The sequence below is a fragment of the Zootoca vivipara genome, chromosome 6 (genome assembly GCF_963506605.1).
Source record: "Zootoca vivipara chromosome 6, rZooViv1.1, whole genome shotgun sequence".
NCBI classification, from domain to species: Eukaryota; Metazoa; Chordata; class Lepidosauria; order Squamata; family Lacertidae; genus Zootoca; species Zootoca vivipara.
In genome coordinates this window covers 90,511,532-90,536,820 of record NC_083281.1, presented here as the reverse complement: position 1 = coordinate 90,536,820, position 25,289 = coordinate 90,511,532, and the positions used below count along the sequence as shown (strand labels likewise).

Sequence of the window (25,289 nt, the reverse complement as noted above, 5' to 3'; positions counted from 1 at the left end):
TGTCTCCCTCCCATACAGCTGGATGGAATGAGTAAGTTATATAGAAAGAACTTAAGGCATATTAAGGGTTTAACTTGTTTCCAGCTCCTGCTGTACATTAAAGACATGCCACTCTTCCCACTTTAAGAGATTCAGCTGCAAATAGTTTTAATACCTAGCTCTGTTGCCATCACATCTCGTTTGGCCCCAATATATATGTGCAGTATATATGATGCATTGCAGTTAACTTCCTTTATTGCCTTTTCTAGTTCCATTCCCTATTCTTTGGGGCGGTTTCATCCAAGGAACAAGATTTAACTCATGTATTCGACAGTTTGGCAACAGCAAGCGACACAGAAGATTTTGGCAATGAACAACTCTCCCCAACTTTTTAGTAGTGACAAAGTATCAATCTGCCAACTCTGATGGTCGCCAAGAAATGTGTATGTTCAGCATTCAGGCAAGCTGAGCTTCTGCTCATTTTAGGTGTTTTTGTGTACTCTGTTGTAGTCCACTGTTTTATAATGTAGGCAATGGCAGCTTTGCATGGGGGGTTACGCTCCTGACCCCCACACGTGTCGGTGGAGTGCATGTAAGCCCACTCCACCCCCATTCCCCTTTTCTAGCCAATTCTGGGTTGTGGCAATGTACGTTCGCATGGTCATGCATGCACTGAACACACTTAAAATGGTCATTGCCTGTATTTTAAAAAACAACAACTAGAAGCCTTTGGATTTTTCTTCAAGTTGTCACAACTATAATTTTATGAGATTTACTTCTCAGTTAAGCAAAGCATGAGTGAACCAAAGCCAGTTAATACATACACATATTGCATTAATGTTCGTGTTTGATTGCATTATGACACAGGAGAACTTAAGACAAAAGACTGGATGCAAAAGTGCATACATCCAGTTTCATTCTCCTGCTCCTTCTAAACTAAATTGTGAAAGATTAACTAGTATTAAACTGGTTTTAGCGCAAGTCTATTAGAAAAACATCTCAGTAGTGTTGAAATGTCCATAGTATATTATGCCAGTAAATTTGAAAGAAGCCTCCCTCATTTTATAAGCATGTGTTGTGTCACAGTAATACTCCTTTTAGAGCAGTGAAGTCAGAATGCATTTGGCCATTTCAGCCCTGGTAACAGGCAGTTACCCACAGCAACCTAACAAAGAGCAACTAGTCACACCACTCCATAGTCTGCTTTTCTTTAAGACCCACTTTTTTCAACTCCCACAGTGAAGGACAATGTGAACTGAACTGCTGTTGAAATTTCACTGTACTGAAAAACAGTCCAACTAGTTCAAGTAGCAAATTCAGGTCATTTCTCTAGCATATTTGTTTACTACATGCCCCAAACCCTCAAACTGTTTTTGCTTTTTGCAGTAAAAATATTTGGTTCTTTGCCTTCTTAATCATATTCCCCATTATGTAAGGTTTTTCTATCAGTGCTTATTGCTCAGTGTCTCCCTTTGCATCTCACCTTAAGAAATCAACATCTGCATAACCATCTGCAACTTGTCCTTCACAGCAGAACTTGTACAAGGACACACATGTATTATAATAAAATTCCATTTTATTGTGGTTGAACTTATGCAAGAGGAATTCCTTATGGATTGTTTGTCAATATTTTCTGTTTTGACTTCTGTATTTGAAAGGACAGCCCATATTACTGCAGATTTGAGGGACAGTTGTTTGAAGTCTATACACTGCATGCAATAATAGAAAATTCAACTGTTCTTGTTTTGCACATATCTCCTACTTGGGCAGTATGAAATAAATTCTTCCCCTTAAGCAATAAAACTGAAGTCATATGCTATTAAACAATTCAGATCATGGTATTATGGGACAACATAAAATATTATTAACCTTGTTAAGATGACCTGAAGACTGAGTAAAGTTCCCCTAGAATGAAGTGTGTGTGTGGGGGGGGAAGCTGAGTAGCAATAGGGCAGGCATCCCCAAACTTCGGCCCTCCAGATGTTTTGAACTACAGTTCCCATTTCCCCCGACCACTGGTCCTGTTAGCTAGGGATCATGGGAGTTGTAGGCCAAAACATCTGGAGGGCCGCAGTTTGGGGATGCTTGCAATAGGGAGTCAGTAGTGGGGATGGTGAGGCAAAAGACCCTGGACCCAAGCACACATGCATATTGTATAAATACTTTATTTATTAAATATCTTTACAGTTCATTAAAATGTATTTACAGATACTATTCTTGCACAAATTATATACTTCAAACATCCAATTCACATAATTGCCTTTTAGGTAAGCACAGGTAATGATAGTCTCATTTAACAAGAAGGCATCCTCATTATATCAGCTTTGTCAAATAAAAGAAAAAGTCAATGTCTACATTTAGCCTGGCTTCCCATGGAAAAGCAATCCATTACAAAGAGTAATTCCATTCACAGTGTCTTCATCTTTGCTTGCTTTTACTATGGACAGTTTTGTCTATATCCAATCTGGTCCCAATTTTCAAGGTTTTTCCCACTTGTTGTGGAAATAGCAAATTGAGGGAAAGCCATGGACTTAGTTTCCTTCATTAATATGGGTATTTCACATTAGCCTAGCCCTTCATATCAACAAACTCAGTAACACAATTACAGGCATTCCTGTAAAGCAAGCCCTGCAGCTGCAACTGCATTACTGAGTGAAGCAGGTTGATGTTATGCCAAGTTATTTCTTTCAGATTCTTTATAAAGTAATTCTGCAGGTAAGATCTCTCCAGGCTCCACCCATGTATTTCAGATTTAAGAAAACACAAAATGGAATGTCTTCTCTGTGCCAAACCAAAACACTAAACAAGTTCCTAGGAAACACTACTGCTTTGAGGATTGGTAAATGTTTTTTTTCACAAGTACATGAATCCTGCCTTTTTTTGTAAAATATATTTGTGCGCAAACAGCTTAAGTTCATAGGAAGAAATTAGGTTCAGATATGTTTGAGTGCACATCTTAAAATGGAAAAAAGACAAGCATGTAATAGAAATATTAATTCTTTATAATACAGTATTGCTCTAAAAACAGATGGCAAAAAGCTATAAACTGTACTGGTCTTTGGCGTCTGGAGAGGGGAAGGGGGAACTTAGTATCTGAAAGTTTAAAAACTCAATTTGATCATCATAAAAAACATTGGAAGAGACAAATGGCTTTATACAAACTGCTTGACTAAAAACTGTTCTAAGCAAAGCAAGGCCAGCAATCCCAACAGATGTTACAGTTCTGCTACTCAGAACAAGATCCAAGAACAGTGGCAAAAGGCTCCAGGCCATGACCATCCGGGCATAAGAAGCACCTTCCTTTTCCACATTTGTTTAATTGATGGGTCATCCTTTGTAGTTGCAGAAAGGCAGGAAGATAGAACATGAAGCAGGGAAACTGTCCTGCTCTATGGAGGCGCCAAGGCCAAAAGGAAGGGCAAGTGGGTTAGGCCAGTCAATCACTAATCAGGGCTTGTTCTAATAAACAATAGCAAATACTGGTGATTTAAAATGCAAATGAAGTCCAAATTATAGGATAACTGCTCTTCTGTCAAAGCAGGAAAGAAGTCTGGAACTGCAGCAGTAATACATTCCTTCTAATTGAATATTGATAGTTATAACTTGTTCAGCTAAAGTAGCATAAGGGATTGAAATGATTTGTGCAAAGTTATCATTTGCCACATTTCTGAATTATAGCACTATGAATTTTCTTTATTTCATTGTATTCCACCCTGTATCCATGCTGGAAAAAAATCATTTTGTCAAGTTAAGTGGTTAAGGCATTCTGACAAAAAAAGAAAAGAATATTTTAAGAAAAATTAAGATGCCAATTTCACAAAAAGTAATTTAATCAGCTTCCAAATGATTCTGCCCATCCTCATGGTAAATAAAATGCCTGTTAAAAGTAGGATGCATTGAAATAGTGACATGTACATGGTACATGTCACATAATTATAAATAAAAGCTTGACGTAATTATGCAAATATACAGTACAACCACAAAAAAATATTTAAAACAGGCTGAGGTAACCTCAATCTTACAGTTTTAACACAACAAACCTGGCAGTAAAAAAAAAACCTTTCATCTTAAAAAGGTTGCTTTACTGGCCAAGCTCAGAATCTAAACATCCACATTACCCAACTGCTATATAAAACATGGCTTTTCATTTCTAAGTACTTTTCTACTAGCAAAAAAGTTATGAAAAACTGACCATTATATATCTTTATAGCTATTGGTTTTTACATGAGCTTAAAAAAGGAGGGAGGAGATTGCAGCCTGAAGAATAAACTAGATTGAGTGGATGTAAATGAAAGGAAATGCTATATTGCAAAATGGCTATTAGATACCTGTAAACATCATTAAAGTTCATTCTGGAAATTCTGTACACCAAGCTACTAAAATGTAAATGCTGCTCATTCAGCATTTTGCATGTGTGCAACTTCAATTGCTGTGGGAGCACAAGCAGAAGTACGTACATTGAAACACCATCAAGTTCCTCAAACCCAAAAGAGAAGACTACCCACTTTAATGCCTCTATCGTTCCTCGCTACCTATGGCATACAAAGCAAGATCAGATGATTCGTGCTCAGGAAACATGCCATTCCAAACTCTCAACACTCTTGCTTCTTCAGACTTAGTGCAACTGAAATATCTTTAGAAAAACTTTCTCTCTAAAAGAAAGATCCAGCCAGCACAGGGCTCCTTGCAAATAAACGATATTTCCATCTGCATGATAACAGGCACCTTCACACACATATATATACACACACACACTCTCTCTCTCTCTCATAGACACACAATACGTTTCACGAACTAATCTTGTGTTTCAAATTAGTAACAGACAAAACTCCTGCACTAAACCATATACATCTTGAGGCTCACTGCATTTGGAAGCCTCCAGAGAATTCATATCAACACAAATCTCAACTATCATTTTAACAAACTATGTTAGTTGCAGAATGATTTGTGACCTCTCAAATTAAAAATGGGCTTTTCCCCCCTAACAAAACAATTTTGTTTGTCCTCATGGAGGTTTTCTATCAGTGTCAAACTGCACATCTAGTTCTGAATTATGAATAGCCAATTCTACTTATTTCTTTCAGAGCCATAACCATGATTATCGCGCACCCCCCCTCCCCACTATGAAGTAATTACTACTAGAGTTTGAAAAGACAAGCTTCAAGTATTGAAATTCTTCATTTCTTGCTGGCAGATGCACCCTAGTGTACTCCAGTAGTGGTTCATGATAGAGACCTCGACTGCAGGCAATGGAAGTAACATGTAAGAGCCACTGAGATCAGCTGCAGAGAAAGGCATCCTGCCAGCAGGAAACAGTCCATGTGAAGTTGGGAACGGCAGGAAACACTCAAGTCAGTTGTCAAAAGTTTATGCTGTCAGTCTGTATATTCAGCTACTATTGAAAGGAGGACGGTGATGTCATCTGGCTTTCCACCTGCAAAGCAAGACATTTACATATTTTCACAGGGAGAAAATGGCAAAGAAACTGCCATTAAAAGCAGGTCACGAAGCCGAACAGAGGGCAAGTACTCTTCAGCAAACCCAACACATATGTCTGGCAGACATAGAATCATAGAGATTCGTCTAGTCCAACTCCCTGCAATGCAGGAATCTCAACTAAAGCATCCCCGACAGATGGCCATCCAACCTCTGCTTTAAAACCTCCAATGAAGGAGAGTCTACCACCTTCCATATTCCAGATACACTCAGTACCATAAGCTAAGAGCCAAGACTTCCAACAGGTGCCCTGTTGCTATCCAGGGAAATCTAAGAGCTAATGCTCTAAATAGAAATGTTTGTGCTTGCCTTTTACATACTTCACTGAATTGTGCTGGAAAACTTAAAAACATTCCCCCTGGACTCTAATATAGCTGGCTTATATGCAGTAGTTGTGGAAAATAATCAGGTTTGTAAGTATGCAAAGTAGTTTGCATGATGAAAACCAAAATTATACAGCAAGTCAGCAGCAAACCTGGGAACAGGTCATCTCACTCTTTGTAAAACACCACCCCAATTACTAGCCAGTCTCTCATTCTAGTACAAAGTCTGCTTGCCAGTTCAGAATTTGGAACAAATGCTAGCCTGCAGTGTCATTGTTAAGCTTCCCACAAGAAAATGGTAAAACTTACCTCTTACATTCAATCCATTATCACAAGCAAACTGTGCAAAGGGAGACATGTAATTTGGGTCATACGCCAGTTCATGAGCTTGCTCGGCGATACTTCTTGCTGTCTGTTGTATACTTTCATAATTTGAATTCTGAATCAATAGTATGAGAGACAGAATAATATTTTTTTTTTACCAAGGTTACACATTTCATATGTCACAAATAAGTGCACATAATAGAAGAATATTGTTTACTCCCTTATTCCAACTTACATATTAACAGTGGCTAACTCAAAAGGATCTGTTCTGGGTTAAAGACAAACATATTTAAAGTTACAGGTAGGTAGCCGTGTTGGTCTGAGTCGAAACAAAATAAAAAAATTCCTTCAAGACCAACTAAGTTTTTATTTTGGTATGAGCTTTCGTGTGCATGCACACTTCATCAGATACACTGAAACAGAAGTCACCAGACCCTTATGTATATTCAGAGGGTGGGGGTGATGGGAATGGGTGATGGGCTGATAGGAGTGGTAAACCTGTTGATGATTGTTAACTACTGTTAATGACTGCAATTGGTCTTGCAGGGGGGGGAGCAAGGGCTGAGGTGAAAAGAAAAGCTTGATCATGTATAATGAGATAAGAATCCTATGTCCCTGTTCATTCCAGGTGGCTCCATGGTTTTAAGCTTGCTAATGAGTTGCAATTCAGCAACTTCTCTTTCCAGTCTGTTTCTTTGAGATCTTGTATAGAATGTCCTGGGAGATTGAAGTGTTCTCCTACTGGTTTCTCTGTCTTGTGATTCCTGATGTCAGATTTATGTCCATTTATCCTTTGGCGTAGGGTTTGGCCTGTTTGTCCAATATAGAGAGCTGAAGGGCACTGTTGGCATTCACAATATTAGAAGATGAGCAATTAAATAGTCCTGAGATGGTATGTTGGATGTTGTTGGGGCCAATAATGGTGTTGTCCAGGTGTATGTGGCAGCAAAGTTGGCATCTGGGTTTATTGCAGGCTCTGGTACCAGTGTCCATGTTCAGTCTGGTGGTTGTATTATTGTGGGTGAGGAGTTGTTTAAGATTGGGTGGCTGTCTGTAGGCAATGAAAGGTCTTCCTCCCAGAACTTAAGAGAGCTGTCATTGTCCAGGAGAGGTTGTAAATCTCTGATTATGCGTTGTACTGTTTTAACTTGGGAGCTGTATGTGATAACTAGTGGTGTTCTGTTATTTTCTTTTTTGGGTCTGACTTGCAACAGGTTCTCTCTAGGTATCAGTCTGGCTCTGTTGATCTGTTGTTTAACTTCATCAGGTGGATATTTTAGTTCTAAAAAGGTTTGCTGTAGATCTCTTAGGTGAGATTCTTTGTCTGTAGAGTTGGAACAGATGCGGTTGTAACGTAGGGCCTGGCTGTATACAATGGATTGTTGGTATGTTTGGGATGGTAGCTGGAAGCATGTAGTTATGTTTGTCGGTCAGTTGGCATATTTAAGTATGCTATGTATGGAAATAAATCTCCCTACTCTCCACAGCAGCAAAAGTTTTGGGAAGCTGCATTTGACTTAAAGAGCATATCTGAAGCCCTCTGCTTTCAACTCAGCTTCCAACTTTTACTCAGTTTTTATCTGACCCCTTACTGCATAAGCAAACACCAAGAAATGGCTAAAGTGGGGACGGGGACCAAAACCAAACAGCAGAATTCAAGACTGATTAATAACTTCTTCCCAAATTTGCTTTCCTCGATCTTAATTCCTTTGAAATGCTGAACTTAATAAGAAAAAGCCATCACTACTGTTTTCAACAGAAGTTGCCGTTCTGACTCCATAGGGATTAATGCTGGGAACCCTATCTGTAGGGCATACTACAGCAGCCAAATTTAAGGTTGCCTGTGGTGGCACTCAATACCACATGAACCTACACATCCACAAGGGCAATAGCATGTTATCTCCTGCAAATGCATTCCTAACCCTTCCCTCCCATCAGCACCGGAGGACTTAGATAAGCAAAGAAAGCCACTAAAAATGGAACTGTATTTTGGGAAAGGAGGGGGAGAAAGAAACAACTTCCCTTGGAGACCCGTTTGGCACAGCCTGTCTTCCTTAGCAGACATGGCCAATGGAGGAGACCAAACTCAAACCAGGCTGGGGTCAAACATGCCCTCTGGGGTGCAGGGAGAGTGTGGCCGAAAAGGAGGAGCCTCCTCCACCTCATCAGTCTAACTCAGGCACCCCCAAACTTCGGCCCTCCAGATGTTTTGGACTACAATTCCCATCATCCCTGACCACAGGTCCTGTTAGCCAGGGATCATAGGAGTTGTAGGCCAAAACATCTGGAGGGCCGCAGTTTGGGGATGCCTGGTCTAACTCAACTAAGCAGATTTCCCCTTTACTCCAATTTCAAATGAGTCATTTTAAGCAACTACTTTTAGAAGATTTTGGGAGTGTCTGGGAAGTTACAATATTAAAACATTTTCAGGAACCAAACTTTCTGAAACATATCTTTATTGATTAACTGAAATTGCAAAAAGTGGGGAGCACCTTCGAAAAAGCCTCCATTTTTTCCTGCTCTCCAGCTCTCTTCCCCACTGTCTCCCCAATCCAGTTCAAAATATCTGGAGTTGAAGCTCTGGGGCCAGCAGGAGGCTTGAGGACGTATGGGAAAATGGTGGCTGCTGCTGCTGCACTAGCTATGTGTCAGTTCCGCTGCGCCTCTCTTTGAGGCTTCCTCTGCCCCTGCTGATGTCCTCTTAAGGCTCCAGGGAGGGTCTCATCATGAGCCACGAGGGCTCTCCTGCTCTCCCACAATTTCTGTGTTTAAATTAAATGATTTAATTATTTACCAGCGTCATGCATATACACGATCACGCATAAGTGCAGGACATTGTATTTAACTCTCATGCATTCAAAATTCAGCTTATTGGAGGGGCACTCTGATAATCAGAGTTCCACCATCATGAGAAAGACAGCCAGTCTGTTTCATTTCCTACATAAATGGTGTAGCCACGGGCGGATCTGCTACAAAACTAATGAAGCTTAAGCTTCAGGGCTTCTAATCTTGGAGGGCCCCAGAAGCAACTTTAGTCCACCTTGCTTAAAAACTTTGGGTCAAGTAGACTAACATAATATGCAAATAGTTACATGAACTCGTCTCTGTTTAAACATTTCACCCAACTCTCTGCATACTGCTTACCTTTAGCTTCTTAAGCTCCTGTAGGATCATGTAGTCAGGCATGTTGTCAAAAAGCCCATCTGTGGCTGTCAGAATGATGTCTCCTAGCTGGACATCAAACGTAGTACTGTCTGCAGCATCTGGGCTGTGAAAACAATGATCCCAAATAGCTACATATATTTGAATGGCTTTCAGGTCAGAGTTTAGTTTAATCTGTAAAATGGGGAGAACACTACATTCAGCTTACCTGACATAGCTCATTAGACACAACACTGGGACTTGTGACAGACAGTTTGAGGCAAAAGGAACCTTAGTAGAGCAGCATGGGATAGATCCCATGATCTCTCCGCTGCACTAGTATTTTTGAGTGACTCCTTCTTTGACCTGTGAAGTGCCAAAGGCCTTGCTGTGCACCACCAGTGGAAAGGGAGTAATCTTGCTTCAAGTTCTTTGCTAAGGTACCCTTTTAAAGCTGCTAGTTCCCATTGAACAGAATGTGCTTTTCCAACACTCCCATCGTGGACCTTGGTGTTCTGCCAACTGGGAGTTTTGCTCATTTTGATTGGGCACAGCACACGGCTGGAAGCTTTTAACCGTACTGAAATACAAGCTGCAGTCACATGCTTCCCTCTCTGTTCAAGCATTTGCTACCTCACTGCCAGAGTATGCAAAATTAGCAGATTCCCAATCCAAATCCCAAGAGTGAGAAGGAGGTCCCCGAAATGAACAGGACAGCATGACAGCATTTGCATGCTGGGCGAACACACAGCTATTTTGGACACTAGTGAATGCACTCAGCGGGACAAGGCTTTTTCCACATCTCCATTCAAATCCTGCTGCAAGTGCAAAACAGCCACAAAGAACAAACTTTTAGCACCCATTCCAGGAATTCAACTTGGAAGAGCAGCTTGATTCACTCTTAAGCCAAATTCACTCTTATAGCCAAAAATATTTCCAACAGCAACACATAAAACAGTAGTATTCCTTGGCAAACAAGTCAGTAGGAGGGAAATTTTAAAATGTGATATTTGAGGCCCTGGCAAATGTGGCCACACATGAAAGTCAAACTAAAGCAGGGACCTGGAGGCATAAAAGGAACCTAACACCACACCCTAACCATCTTTATGCCAAAGCTCTGTTTTGTAACATGCAAATATCAGAGAGATGAGGAATACTCCATACATAACCCTTGCACAGCCTCATGCAAGGAGGAGACACCTTTGCCTCTAATGGCCACTGTAATTAGTGAAGCCAGGCTAGTGAGAAGAGAAAAGCCCCTTTCGGGCAACCATAAAAACCCCTGAGCAGAAAAAGATCATTTCCCATACTTCTCCTTTGTTTGGAAAAAGGGAGTTACACATTCTGGGACATGGGGTGTGAGCACAACTTCCCCTCACAATTCACTGGGGATGCACCCAACATAATCGTTTTGGGGAATTTAGATCTGGCCACTCACACTTAAAAATCTCACCTATCACTGAAGACGACTCCTTCAGCTTCAGGTGGTGCTATTGACAGCTGGAACGGAGTGTTGAAGTAGTGCTGTTGTTCATCAGATCGGTGTACTACCTCTCCACCTCTGACTACCAAAAAGCCTGAGTCCCCCAAGTTTGCTGTATGTAAACGATGACTTGTCCGATCCAGAACTACAATGCAAGCTGTGCTGCTCCCTGGAAATAAAATTAAATATTTTTATGTAACAACATATAAATGCAGCTGCTTTTACTTTAAGTGGGGTCCACTGGCTGCAGTGTTTGGTCCAGCAAGGACAAGAACTTAAGAGAGATAAACTACATGGAAATGAGCTGAATAGAATGTCTATTGTTTTCCAACTACTGCGAGAAGCTATTTCTAATTAGCAGAAACAGACTTCCAGTGCTGTTCTCTTGGTAAGTCAACACAGCTCTTCTTAAGGGTAGCACATCAGACTTCTAAAAGCAATGCCACCATTATTCTGAAACTTAATAAGCAGCTATTTGGACTCTTACCCACTCTATGCACTTTTTTCAACCAAGATTTGTGGAGGCAGACATGTAACATGCATTCATTTCAAAAGAGCCCCCAAAGAAGTGCTGAGGAGGTTGGACAGCACTTAACAGCACTAGGCAAACATGTACTCTACTATCTCATCACTGGTCAATTAAATACCAGGAACATGTGAGCAACTGACACATTGGCTCTTATATTGGCATTCCTAACAAGGAATGTTTAACAAAGCAATCAAGATAAGGGGAAAATTTACAGCAGCTAAAAGGAAGAAAATCTAGAAGTGTCGGATAAGGAGTCAAGCTGATCAGAAATGCACTGCAAATAGAAATTCAAGTGCCAAACATGGAGCTGATGTGCTCTTGTGAACTGAGAAGGTCAAGATGAATGGGACAGGCACTCACAGCATGAGGCCACCTTGGCAACATTCAATTAAGTCAGGACTTTTCCACAAAACTAGTCATGATGTAAGTTGAAATTAGAGCTCCTTTAAGCAGTTCCAGCAACATCTGAACTGAAGGCGAAATGCTGCAGCCAATGCCCGTTCTTTAGGTGTGTAATGAAAAAGGGATGACTCTTCCTGAGTTCAGCAGAGGCTAGCTATATATAGCATACATAGTTACAGCGTACAGCGACCTCTTGGCAGAGCAGCTAAGGTCAGGTGAGAAGCATGTGCGGTGTGAAAAGTAACTTGCACTTAAGTGTGCTAAAGGTTGTCCGTTTCCATTAGCATGGTTGGTTCTCAACACAGCAAAATCCTGCTCCTTCAAGGCCCCCCAATATCACTCCCCCTAACATCAAACTCACCCCCTTAAGTGCTCACAGGGCTGTGGGTGAAAGGGGGCTATTGAGGAACAAGAAAAGGTGTCAGCATGCCATAGGGATCTTCCAAGGTCACAGAAGTACAAATAATCTTGGGGAGACACTACCTATGGGGCAACAGCCCCCCCCCACAAAAAACCCTGCTGAATGAGGACTGGGTGTGCTCAGCGATCACAGTGTCTTGGGGGACAAGAGTGGAGAGGGGGGTAATTGGGTTATCTGGAAGACCTGGCTGATGGGACTGGCAGGAACAGTGAACTGGCGCATTCCACACTGCAATGTTCTATTGTGAGACCCACTTGCTCTCATGAGTTCAAAGAGAATGGCATGAACGTAAAATATAAACAGTAATTTTATTTTTAACTTATTTATAAAAATATTTATAGATTGCAATAAATAAATAAATAAATATCAAAGCAGTTTACAACAAAAATAAATAAAAAATACAATAAAAACATGAAAAGTTAAAAATAGACATGAATAAACCATTGTGGAAATATGTATTCTTAATTGCCTCCTTAAGCCTGGTGAAATAGAAAAGTTTTCAGCAGGTGTTTAAAGTTAAAGCACATAACACAAATATCCACCCCTAGACTTCTCCTAAACTGGCACCCAGCTGGAATGTATTCCCAGTGGGGAAGTTAAATCTGAAACCAATAATGGCAACTCCATATTGCTTTTAGAAAACCAAAAATAAAAGGTAGGAGCAACAAAGTACAAGTGATGCATCACCCTGTAAAAAGGACTCAGATTCAAAGGAGAAGCAAAGGGGCTTCAAACTGAAAGCGTTTGCAGTTTATTTTCCTAAATAAACATATATCTGCCTGCATCAGCAACCAGTTCTGAAAGAGCAGGAATTACATCAAAGTGTTTTTGTTTGCTCGCTTATTTAATGTGGTACCAAACCAGAGTCACTTCCCCTTTGTGGCCAAAAGCCACCTTTTATTTTGGAAGCATTTGTTGGAAGACTGCATGTGTCAAATATAATTTGAGAGTCTTACAAGATGGCTTGCCTTGGCCAGGGGTACCCAATGTGATGCCCTCCACTTGTTCTTGTACTACCACTCTCATAATCCCTGGGAATTGGATATGCTGGCTGGGGCTGATGGAAGCTATAGTCCAATAACATCTGGAGGGTCACTGGTTCCCCACTCCTGACCTAGGCCAAACAAGGAGTTCCTGTCAGGAGGTGATAACTGAAGAACTTCCCGGCTAAGATGGCTGGCTAAGAATACACCTCAGTGGACTGATGTGAGAAAGAGAAGAGACCGTTTATGCTTACCAAGCAAAGGTACTTTGTTCTGCAGCAGCTCACAGTAGCTCGTGGTGAGAATCCCCACAGGATTGCTTGGTATAAACCGTCCTTCCTTGACCAAGCGTTCACAAGTGCGCATGAGAGTCCCTGAGAACTGAGAAGGATCAACACCGTAGTCCCGCCAGCCTCCAACACCATCTGCAACCCCTAAATAACACATATTATGAATAAATTCCTCAGCATTAATGAAGATGAAATTTACATTAAACATGCAAAGCTGATGAGGTTTAATTAAATATTCTCCATATCTGCTAATATTTCTAAAGAAGACTTTCTAAACTAATCACTAATTGCATCTAAACTAATTCAATATGTTATGCCGAAAGCACAGAGGTATATAATCACTTCTGATTGCTGAAAGCCCAAAATAAGGGCTCATTATGCAACTAGCTTAAGACAGATGGGGGAGGGGGGAGTTATGCAGAAGTCAACAGGATCAAGGACAGTCACCTTTACTTCCTTTCTGGTATTATTCAGGTGGTTTCCTCATCTCTAAATGGGCCCACATCAGGCATCCCCAAACTGCGGCCCTCCAGATGTTTTGGCCTACAACTCCCATGATCCCTAGCTAACAGGACCAGTGGTCGGGGAAGATGGGAATTGTAGTCCAAAACATCTGGAGGGTCGAAGTTTGGGGATGCCTGGCCCACATTCTCATGTGAAGCAGCACCCTAGATTTGCATAACGGAGCTGTGATACTTGGCAGTTTTAACCAAAAGTGATTGTGCCCCTTTGGGTGCATTAAGAAACTCGGAGCATAGATATGATTACCTCTCTAACAGAATCAATTATGAGCTGGTGGTCACCTATATTTCTTGAAGATGAGCACCTCAATTCATCTTAACCAGTTTCATCACCAAAATGTACCGTAAGTAAAAGGGAAAAGAACGGGTTAGACAGGCTAACTGTGAGGGGCTGCAGTGATACAGTTTTAGTCATGAATTCACATGCACATTTCAACTTCAGCCGATTTTGAGCTTGAGGAGATGCTAACTGTATTTGAGATATCAAACATGCACCAGCCACGTAACCATGAACATACGCAGGAGAGCAGAATGGTGCATTTATACACATTTATCAGGAGAAAGTGGTTGGCTGATAAGCTACTACAGCTATACAGTAGGCTCCCAGAATGGTTGGACAGTGTGGAGCCCATTTCTCTCAAACATTGCTATCCAACACCATCAGGCATCAAGATCAAGAATGGACCTTCTCCGAAAACTTTCTGCAGCAGTTCTGCAGTTGCAGAAGGGTTTGAAGGGCAAAGTTGTTTAGCAAATTCTTGAGGATTTTGCCATGGTCAAACAAGAGTAAGAAATATTCTCAGTGGTACTGCTGAGTAGCTACAGCCTACACACACCCCTCTAATAATATTAAACTTATTTGGTTCAGAAACTCTCTTCAGCCTGCAAGTATCAACATTTGGTATTTTATGGAATGCATGAAGCTCATGTTAAATGATTCAGGATGCAGTGTTAGTCACTTTTTCAACTATCAGGGAGTGAACCAAAGGAAGATAAATCTGCTAAACAAAATCACAGAATTGTATGGTTGGAAGGGTCGCCGAGGGGTCACCTAGTCCAACCCCCTGCAATGCAGGAATCTTTTTACCCAACGTGTGGTATGAACCCATGACTCTTCGATTAAGAGTCTCATGCTCTACCTACTGAGCTATCCCAGCTCCCCAAGGCTGCAAACCTCTATCCTAGAATTGAAAATTTAGTGCATAAAGAAAAATGTGCTAATCTGTAAAATGTCTTTCACTTAGGATGCCAGCTGAACTGGAGATGGAGGGTTTAGAGCTGACCTTGGCATGAACTATGTAATCTGTCAGCATGTTACTGCCAGACTCTGAACAGACTATCAGCATTAATCAGATTTCTCCCCAAAATAGTCCATAACCTTTTAGAACGATTTTTTAAGGATTTGTATTAAAAAAAAAATCTACGCAAATCATAGCTGTCAAATTCTCCCTTTTTTAAGGGAAATTCCCCTATGCTGAATAGGCTTCCTCGCGAGAAAAGGGAAAACTTGACAGCTACGCACAATGCAACACCAGAAAGCAAGCATTATGACAATCCCCCTATTGTAACACCACAAGTAATACAAAGCACAACTTGGATACCATAACCCTGAATACTAAAGAACACCCTTCCTTTCTTCTTTAGGAAATGCACATGAATCCTCTAAACCAGTGGTTCCCAATGAGCAAAGTAGTTTGGAGTGTTCAATGCATGCACGACCATGCCTGTGCACTTTGCTGCAAACCCGGAAGTGGTAGAAAAAGGGGGTAAAATAGACGGGCTTATATGTGCTTGACCATTGTGCACACATGACCTGGAACACAACCCCCACAGAAATCAGGGGTTGCCTATACTACACCCTGTTTTTTAAAAAACAAGCCATGACCTCTCTGCTTTTGAAATTTTTGGTATCTCTATGGTAGTTTTTGTTATGTGAATGGTGCCGCAGACCTCCTGGGTCAGTTACGATGGCCCCCTGGAATCCACAAACCACCATTTGGGAACCACTGCTCTGAACAATATGTTAAAAATTAATATTAGATTAACCATTTGATTTCTCTATCAGTGGTTTAAAAAATCACAGTCCCCATCCGATTAATTGATTTGGGGTGGGGATCAGGAATTTTCTTACATGCCTACATTAGGTATGAAAGGGTCATTTGACAGAACGTGGGCAAAATCACTGCAGGTCTTGCAGCTTAAACACAATGGGACCTGAATGGTAAGGCATACAAGAAACAGAACGCACAACCACAAATAAATTAAAAGTGTGCCTGTGTATGAGCCTCTGGAGATTGTAATCGTGCCAGCACATTAGCTAAAGAAAACATATTTAAGCAACCTTGTATGTATGCCTTGCGGTTGCCTCATCAACTTCCCCTTCCTCTAAATGCTGCTTAGCATTTGATCAGTCTTCCACAACTAGTCTGGACAAGCATCCTATTCCATCACCCCCAGATTCCTCAGTTCTGAAACCCAGCATGTCACTCTCAGCAACAACAGTCAGAAAGTGTTGAACAGCGTACAGTATTCTGCAGAGACAGTCAGCTGGGAGACCAGGAATCCCAACCTGCACTCTTTACAGATCACCAACTCAGCCACAACACACTGTAAAAGAAGTGCCTTCATGCATGTACAAAAAGGCAACTCCTACTTCCCCAACTGTTCAAGTCTTCTATAACTTCCCACGTTCAAGGTCAACCCTGAGGCCTGTACTTTATTACATTGGAAATATTAAGTTATGTTGTTGTAATTTTGCTTGTTTACCTTATGATAAAATTGTTTAGTTGTTTATTGGTCTTGTTTATATGATTTTGTAATTTTTCTATATTATTTTTAATAATCCCGGTACTAATATTTTTCTCCTGTTTACTTTTATTAATTTGTTTCCCGCTCTGGGATTGAGGACATTCAATGAAAAGCAGGCTATAAAAATTGTAACTAATTAATTAATAGAATAAAGTTTCCTTTGGATATCATAGAAAAGATACCTACATCTGTTACTGTTTTCAGAACTGGGCATCAAAGGGGATTTGGGGGTTAGGTAGGGCCAACATGTTTAGTTTACAGTTAAAGAACAATTTAAAAAACTTTTGATCAACTAAATGATTCACCTGATTTAAAAATTAAAGACCTGTTTCATGGTTAACTGTTAAGTATTGGAGGGAGGAAAAAACCTACAGAGGGCAAACTCCATCTTAAAAGAGGCATTCCAGCTCCTTCTCTCTTATGTAGGAAAGAACATGTCTCATCAAAGATTATGCCTGTGCATCTAAAAACAAAGCATACTTATGTCATTTTACACTTAGGCAAATTCAATCCATTAATCAACTAAGATTTCTGTAATTGGGCAACAGACCTAGCTTTATTCACTGTGTTAAAATCACCAGCAGTCGCATAATTTCATCAGAACTAACCAAGGACAGTTCCAAAGGAACAGTGTCTGTATAAATTCCCTGGCTATATGGTGTATCAATATATTTTCCCTCTTGCACTAAAAAACTAGTTACAGGTAGGTAGCCGTGTTGGTCTGAGTCGAAGCAAAATAAAAAAAATTCCTTCAGTAGCACTTAGTTGGTCTTTAAGGTGCTACTGAAGGATTTTTTTTATTTTACTAAAAAACTAGTTTGATTAAAAACTAATGCAAACTCATGGCCATAAAAAAAAAATTCTCAAATATCTGAAGCATGGGATTTAAATACTGAACATGGCTGGATAAGTTAACCCTATTTATTTCATAAAAATTATACACCATTTGATTGTAAAAAAGAGAAAGAAATCCCTGAAAGCAGTTTACAAAATTTAGTTTATTTGTATATCACTGAACATACTAAATTAACCTTTGTTGCTGTTAGTCAGTTCTATACCATAACTCTTAACCGTTCTAGCAACAGGTAGGTAGCCGTGTTGGTCTGGTATAGTCAAAACAAAATAAGAAAATTCCTTCCAGTAGCACCTTAGAGACCAACTAAGTTTGTCATTGGTATGAGCCTTTGTGTGCATGCACACTTTTTCAGACTTAATCATTCAGATTAAGAATGTCTTAACCATTCTGATTCTCTGCTTCCTTAGTGAGCATAGGTAAGCAGTTCTTCCAACTACAGGGAGGACAGTCCCCAGAGTTACTGACTGGGTACATGCTATGCATGCTTCACTTACAGATACTCAAGGCAAGCAAGCACTAAAGCAAATGGTAGCTGATGAGGTAGCAGTGAACTTCTTTGTAGGCTATAGGGGAGGGCAGGTGTATGCTGTGCTGGCAGCAAGCAGGGCATTTCTGGTACAACCACTTACCGGTATGGTATCTTCCAGAGGATCAGATCCAAATTTTACTTTCCCACTTGCACAAACTATTCTAAAATATGCAGTTTTATTTTGGCCAATAACAAACCACAACTTTGGCTAAAAACAGTTATAAGCAGGCTGTTACAAGCATTCCTTCACCTGTCTGTCAGTGATCAGAGACCAAAACACCTGTGTGCTGCCCTCCACACCAACTAAAGACATTTACAGGTACTTGTAATTGTTAAATCTTAGGATACTAGAAAACCTGACCATGCCAAAAGAATTTTTTTTTACTAAAAATGCAAGTAATTATTGCAAAACGCCCACTACCTGCATTCTTCCCTCCTGAAGTAGCCACCTTGGGACATTCTGCATTAGTTCCTTGTGTGTGCCTTTACTCTGTCTACCCATCCAGCATTCTCAAACAGAATAATTAAGCAATAGCATGGTTCAAATGAGATCCCTGGATGCAAGCCTCTTTTTATGCTAACAAAATAACCCCTTAGCTCATCACCTACCATTTTCACAGACTGTCCTTCAGCCTAAATTGGGCTTACATTGGTGAATATTTTTTTCCACTAAGCGGAGTTGTTTTGATTATGCTTTGGAGAAGCTGTCTTTCCAAGGAGGAGATTTGAGTTATAAGAAGGATTAAGACCGATACATGCTTTGAGGTGGGATGAAATTAATAAGAACCTCAGCATCATTCATACTGAGAGAATGACAGAACAATTTCAATCCCTGTTTTGGATGGGGCAGGGGAGCTCTGCTGGTGAGCAACATCCCAATGCACAAGCCCAAAAGGTGGGTGGGCTGACGTTACTGCTAGCAGTATCCCTGCCAGCAATTGGCAAAACAGTACTGTATGTTGTGCGGGTGCAGCTGGGCCGACACAGGATCCGCTGACCCTCCTGCCATTCACAGGATGGCAAAGACCTCTTTGCTATGTCAGCCTGAGGGCTGATGCAGCAAAACTGCATTTTTCCCACCCCCACCTTTCCAGTGCAAGGAGCAAGGCTGTGGATGCAGCAGTAGCTATGTATCAGCCAGGAGTTTGGAATGTTCCTGAGCCTGCAGTCCTATACTCAGTTACTTGGGAGTAAACACAATTTAGTTTAATGAGGCTTACTTCTGAGTACTGTAGCTTTGACTGCAAGATAGAACAAGCTTGTTTTCCCCTGCACCGAAGGGTAGTTACAAGAAAGGAGATTCCAATCAAACATTAGGAAGCTCTTTCTGATGGCAAGAGCAGTTTGACAGGGAAACACACTCCCACAAGAGGTGGTGGACTCTCCTTCCTTGGTGTTATGGACTGGCTGGATGCCGAGGAGTGGTGGAAAGTACAGGCTGGGGAAACCCAAAGGGTATCCCCAGGAGAAGAAGGCTCAGAGACAGAGAAATGGTGGTGGGACAACAATGAGTGGACAGAGGAAGAAGGAGCAGACTAGGAGGAGGAAGAGGAAGCAGAAGAGGTAACAGGCCCTCCTACTGCAGCCAACCACCCTCCTCCCTATCTCCTAGAATATGCAGAGAAATGAAACATGCAGAGCAGATTGGTTGTGTGTAGTTTGCAACTGCTTGGGAAATACCCTGGAAAAGAGGAGCCTTAGAAAGTGATGGCGACCTATAGTCCTCACAACTGCCTCATTGGGGAAAGACTTACTGGTCAGTTGCTGGGATCACTAGGCCTTCACTGTTTTGGCTCCTTTGAATAATGAGTTATGGTAACTTCAATGACACAGTGTCTTTTATTGCTGACCTATGCTTGGGAGATTTTTAAGCAGAGGTTGGGGGACCATCTGCCATGCATGATCTACTGTAGTTGAGATTCCTGTGTTGTGTGGGGTTGGGGTAGATGATCCTAACTCTACAATTCTATGATTCTATGATCTTCCAAGAAATATTTGAAATGTCTTTGATCTTTTCATATCTATCTATCGCTTTTCAACAGTACTGTTTTGGGGCTTATTAAAATGATTAAACGGTTTGGAATGTTATCCCTCATAAAACGCCCAGCCTAGGATTTGTCAACAGTGTAAAAGCCAAAGAGGAAAACCCAAGCAGTGTGTGCCTGTCTGTTAACTCTGCCCAAATTGCACAGAAACCCAGGACCTGGTGTTCTGACAAACCTGCAAGTCTCTAGTTTCAGTATTTACTTATTTTTTAAACCCACACATTTTCCTTGTGGTTGCAGAAAACAGCTTGGAAACACAGGCATCTACAGAAAGCTTCCTGTGATCTCCCAAGCCCTTTCCTCACTCTAGCAATGTATTCCTTATGAAGTGTCTATGACAATTTAATTGAAGAATAAACGATCCAAATTATCCCCATATATGTAAACATGCTTGATGCATTCTCAGTGTGGCTTTTGCTTCATTGTAAACTGCTGTTGACTAATGTCCCAAACAAGGTGCTAAGGAAAGGAATGAGGATCCTTCAACTTCTGCACCAAAATCACATTTCATGCTCTTTTTATGTAAGCCTTTCAGAGTTACAATTTTCATCACCACAGACCCTGATCTCTCCTGAGTTCCTATGGAGGATCTTTTACAATACTGCCATGAAAGGAAAGCTAGCGAAGCAGTTACAGTTGAAAGGCCAAAACATGTACAGTCACCAAGAGCTGGCACCAAACCTTCTCACTTCAGGCAGCCAAGGCACTGGGATCTGCAGGAAGTTGCCATGTGGTTCCAGAACATATTAGCATTTAGTGTACTGCAAGTGTTCAAAGCACTTCTTAGTAATCTTCACAACTTCTCTGTTAATGTAGGAATTTCAGCAGAATATCAACTGCTGACAACCTCTTCCCTTTTACAAGAAAGGCCATTATTACCTTTCCCACAATGCAGGAGAGTGCCTGAAGCTGGGTGAATATTTTGCCTTAATCCACTTGCTAAGAGAGCACATAAGGTGAGATTTGAACTGAGGGCTTCCTGGCTCACACCCGACACAGTGCAATACTGTACTATGAATGCCTTTCTTAGAATTAAGCCCCCTTGATTGCAACAGTGCACAGGACAGCAGCAGTAACCACTGAGCTACAAAGGATGTGTCCATTGGTCATAATAGCTCCAGTATCAGATGCAGTAGGTCTCTGAATACCAACTGCTGGGAATCATGAGCAGGAAGGGACAGGTCTTCGGTCTGATTCAGCAGGGCTGTTCTTCAGATCTAGTAATTGCACAACAGAAAAAGGCCATGTGTAGGGGTGGTGTTTTTTTTAACTGTGGTCAAACAGGGACTTAGAAGTTGGGCAGATTCCAAGTGCTCTTGCAATTTTTTTCCCACTGGATGGGAGCAGCTCATGTGGCTACTCCACACCCACATCCAGCCCACAAAGACTCTGAAAACTGAAGGCAGAGATCTTCTTGGCATGCTTATATCCACAAATGAGTAATATATAAAGCTAATCTGGACTGAATGGAAAGTGAAACACATTTAAAACTCATTCTACATTGTTATTTATATAAAAAAACCTAATTGTGCCAAGCTCTTCTCCATTTTATTTTATAGGTTGTATAAAATTAATTAAGTTAATCCAGAACAGTGAAGCTGCATAAGTGTTTGAAGACATTTGAAATTTAGAACAAAAGATGCAGGCAGAGCACAGGACACCAAACAGAGAAAAGATAACATGGTTACCAAACATGCAGGGCACACAGAGGGAAAGAAGGGCAAAATATCCAATTATGTAGGCTAATAAAAGTATCATTTAAATAAAGATTTCAAAATGGAGAACTAAGAGCAAAAAGAGAATTTTATTTTATCTACTGTGGATTGGGCTAAGGAACCAATAGAAAAATGACAGCAAGAGGTTAATATCTTTGTCATCAGCAAGCTTGAGTTCACCTATAGCTCCTTCTCCAGGGAAGAGCCTGGAACCTGGAGTGTATTTTCATGGGCCAGAAGAGACGGAACCCAACACACACAAAAATAATGGTGGATTTCAACTGTAAGCTGCTTTAGGAGTCAGTCTTAACTGACTGAAGAGGACATAAATACCTAAATCAAAATTAAGAGGGGGGCTGTTAGAACAATCATCCAAAGAATACTAAGCCACAAAATCACTTTCTGAAGCATTAGGAAAAAATTACAATGGAGAAAACTATGTATGACACATAAGGAGGAAAAGTGGGATATAAATGTAATACATAAAATAAAATCTGCTTGCTACAACAGTAATAAAGTACAGGAAACAAAGTATTTAAAAATGAAAATAAAGAGGATTTATTCCCTGCATCACTTCAGTGACACTACAAGGCTGCTTACATAGGACTACTGCAACATAATGACATAACATCATCAAATCCTGCCATACAATTCACTGTAATCCAACCAAAATAAGGGCCAGAGGGGGAAAAAATGCCCAGCTATACTATTAAAGAGCAATGCAGAACCAAGGAGACTCCAATCAGTCTTTCATTTGATAGAAATCCATCACTCACTCCCTTTCCATTCACAGTGCAAGTAATTCTACTGACAGAAAGGAAGAACTCTACTGACCTTCCCTTCAACATGGATCATATGCTAGATAAGACACTTGAACAGCCAAACTGCATTGTGGGTTATGGCCTAAGAACAAAGATGAACTGCACTGCATGACCAAAGACGATATATTTTTCTTTGTCCTCCATATCCAGAACTACAGAATTGGCACCTGACAAGATTCTTTTAAATGTACTATTCAAAACATTGGTTTTTTTTTTAAAAAAATCACTCATTACAACATTTTTTTAAAAATCACTCATTGCAACAGACATGAAGCTACCATGGCAACACTAAGTTTCACTAACATAATATGTTTAGATACAAGAGCAAATTTTCAACTCTAAATAAACCATACACCAAGGAGTGTTTAGCAATCTACATTCATGTTGCTGCTGCTCAGCAAGCAAAAGGGGATTTGAGAAGCCACATCCCCCACAAAGGGCCTGCACTCAGGAGGTTTCCCCCCTTTGCTCCTGTGACATCTGACAACAGCACAGCTGCACTGCACTGAAGATCAGCAGGAGCTCTGAAACCACAGGAAAGTGGGTGTGGGGAGTGAAGCTTGACATCTGAAACCGCTTTCAATGTCACTTTGCTTTTCACCTGACAAGGACACAAGGTGCGCTAAAGGCAGGAAGTGTTTGCTCCCAACAGCTTATTTCATTTGCAGGGTTAGAAGGGGGGGAGGGACACCTTAAGAGTTTAAGTTCAAGCTATTTAAAAAGACGGGGAAACCTAAAATGCTTTTTAAAAAAGTAGCAGCCACGTTGGAACTACAGGGGAGCAATTATGGACAGGTCCTGATGAGCAAAGGAACACATCAGCCCACACAGGAACCTAGACTGGGCAAGATCAGTTCTGGAGCCCCCCACAATCATGGAATCTACTTCACTGTCTTCCTGGATCTTCCTGGAACACTTTGCTCTGAGACAGCAGCCTGCAGATATGTAATTATAGGGCCTTTTCAAATACTACCCAGGGGTGCTATATTCAATCAAACATGAGGAGGAAGACAGGCAAGTCAGACAAACACAAAGACCAGCCTCAGACATCACTCACCTAGAACATCTGCAGATCGGTGCCGGGCCACAAAGCAGGCGTCATCCCCGTAGCACATGCCTTTCTTCAAGATGCCCTTGCGGAAGTCCTTGCCAAAGCCACAGCTGGCAGTCACCAGGCTGTAATCTCGAGAGTCTGTTTGAGAAAGGCCACCTAGGACTGCCCGGGCTACCAGTCTGCCATAGGAGAGGACCGAGAACATGGTGTGGGGAGCCCAGCAGCCGACCGCCTGCAACGAGGGAAATCGTGGGCAGATCTGCCACCGGAGCCAACGTAGTCCGCTCTGAACCAGGGCCACCCCAAGACCCAGGGTTCCCAGTGGGGACCCCTCCAAGTGGGGACCCCTTGTTTGAACTCTTCTCTAACAAAAGGTTATTTCAACCTTGAAATAGAGCCCCTTCCTTTATTTGTGTGTGTGTGTGTGTGTGTGTGTGTGTGTGTGTGTGTGTAGATATATAGATGTTCTATACCTATATTCAGTCTCCTGGAGACTTCCTTATCCACCACTTTTACCCACCCTCTCCAAAAAGAAAACTCAGCTTTTAGGTCTCTCTCTCTCTCTCTGCCTCTCTCTAGAAGGGGTCTCTATACTAACTACATTACCTATCCTTCCCACCCAAATGAGAGATAAAGACAGAAGCAATGCCTTAAGTTTCAAGACGGCTCTAAACTCAGGCAGGTTTTTCCTTCCTGTCAGCACGCTTAGGTCGCCTGACCTGCGCTCCTCCTAAACAGGACCCCTTCTTCTCCTGGTGCACATTTCCCAAGGCCCTCCAAGTGTGTCAAAGTTCACCGGAGGGAGTTCAACGGATTCCAACTCCTCCTCGGAATAAGGCCCTAGCCTAAAGGCCAGGGGTCAAAGACCCCACCCCTTGCCCCTCCTCCTCACCACGAGGCTCGTTTCAGATCTACAATAAAAACTGGAGCGGAGGGGGGGGAAGTCAGCCCCCCACTGAAAGGAGCCCCTCTTGAGAGCGAGGGCTCACAACCCAGAATGGGGCTCTGAGGTGGGGGCGCTCAGCCCCCGGCCCGCCCCCGAAAAGAGACGGCTTCGACTCCCGCCAATTTCTCCTCAGTTAAGTGACTCCCTTCAGACGAGGGAGGAGGCTCAGCTCCCACTGCCCCTCCTCCTCCACGAGGCCCCCCCTGAGGGAGGGGGTGCCCAGCGCCCCTCAGAGCGCACAGAGCGACGACCCCCGTTCCCAGCCCCTCTTTCTCTTCAGGAGTTGCCTCTCAGCTGCACCCAAAAAATGACAGAAACAAGTGGCGGCCTCCCCTCCCGGGAGGACTCTAGACCCCCACCTCAGGCTGCGGCGCCTCGGCGTGAGGCGGCCCCTGAGGTCGGGGGCTGGGCTCTGCCCTCAGCCGCTCTTGGCCTCCCTTCTTTCTCCGTCGCCGGCTCCCCTTGCCCTTCTCTTTCTCCTGCTGCAGCTGCTCCTCGTCCTCCTCGTCCTTTCCCACTTCACAGCCGGCGGCGTGTCTCCCCCGTCCGGCAGCCGGGATCTCCAGCCGCCATCTTCCGCCCCGTCGCGTGCTTCGGGCCCGCGTTCCGCCGGCGGCTCCTCA

The 25,289-nt window shown here is 42.0% G+C and overlaps 2 protein-coding genes across 2 annotated transcripts in view; one reads left to right on the top strand and one right to left on the bottom strand.

Annotated features, from left to right (window-relative positions):
* RAD9B (RAD9 checkpoint clamp component B) overlaps positions 1-485 on the top strand; it is a 15,447-nt gene extending 14,962 nt beyond the window's left edge. The window contains exon 11 of the mRNA XM_035118455.2: positions 249-485. Within this exon, the coding sequence (XP_034974346.1) occupies positions 249-374 (126 nt within the window). The 3' untranslated portion in view covers positions 375-485. The remainder of the gene's footprint in view (positions 1-248) is intronic.
* PPTC7 (protein phosphatase targeting COQ7) lies at positions 467-25,289 on the bottom strand. The gene is made up of 7 exons (XM_060276360.1): positions 25,026-25,289; positions 23,724-23,952; positions 13,336-13,515; positions 10,717-10,915; positions 9,267-9,390; positions 6,108-6,237; positions 467-5,413 (listed from the first exon to the last, which is right to left on the bottom strand). Exons 2-7 carry the CDS (start codon positions 23,923-23,925, stop codon positions 5,355-5,357), a joined length of 894 nt encoding a protein of 297 aa, XP_060132343.1. The 5' UTR covers positions 23,926-23,952; positions 25,026-25,289; the 3' UTR covers positions 467-5,354.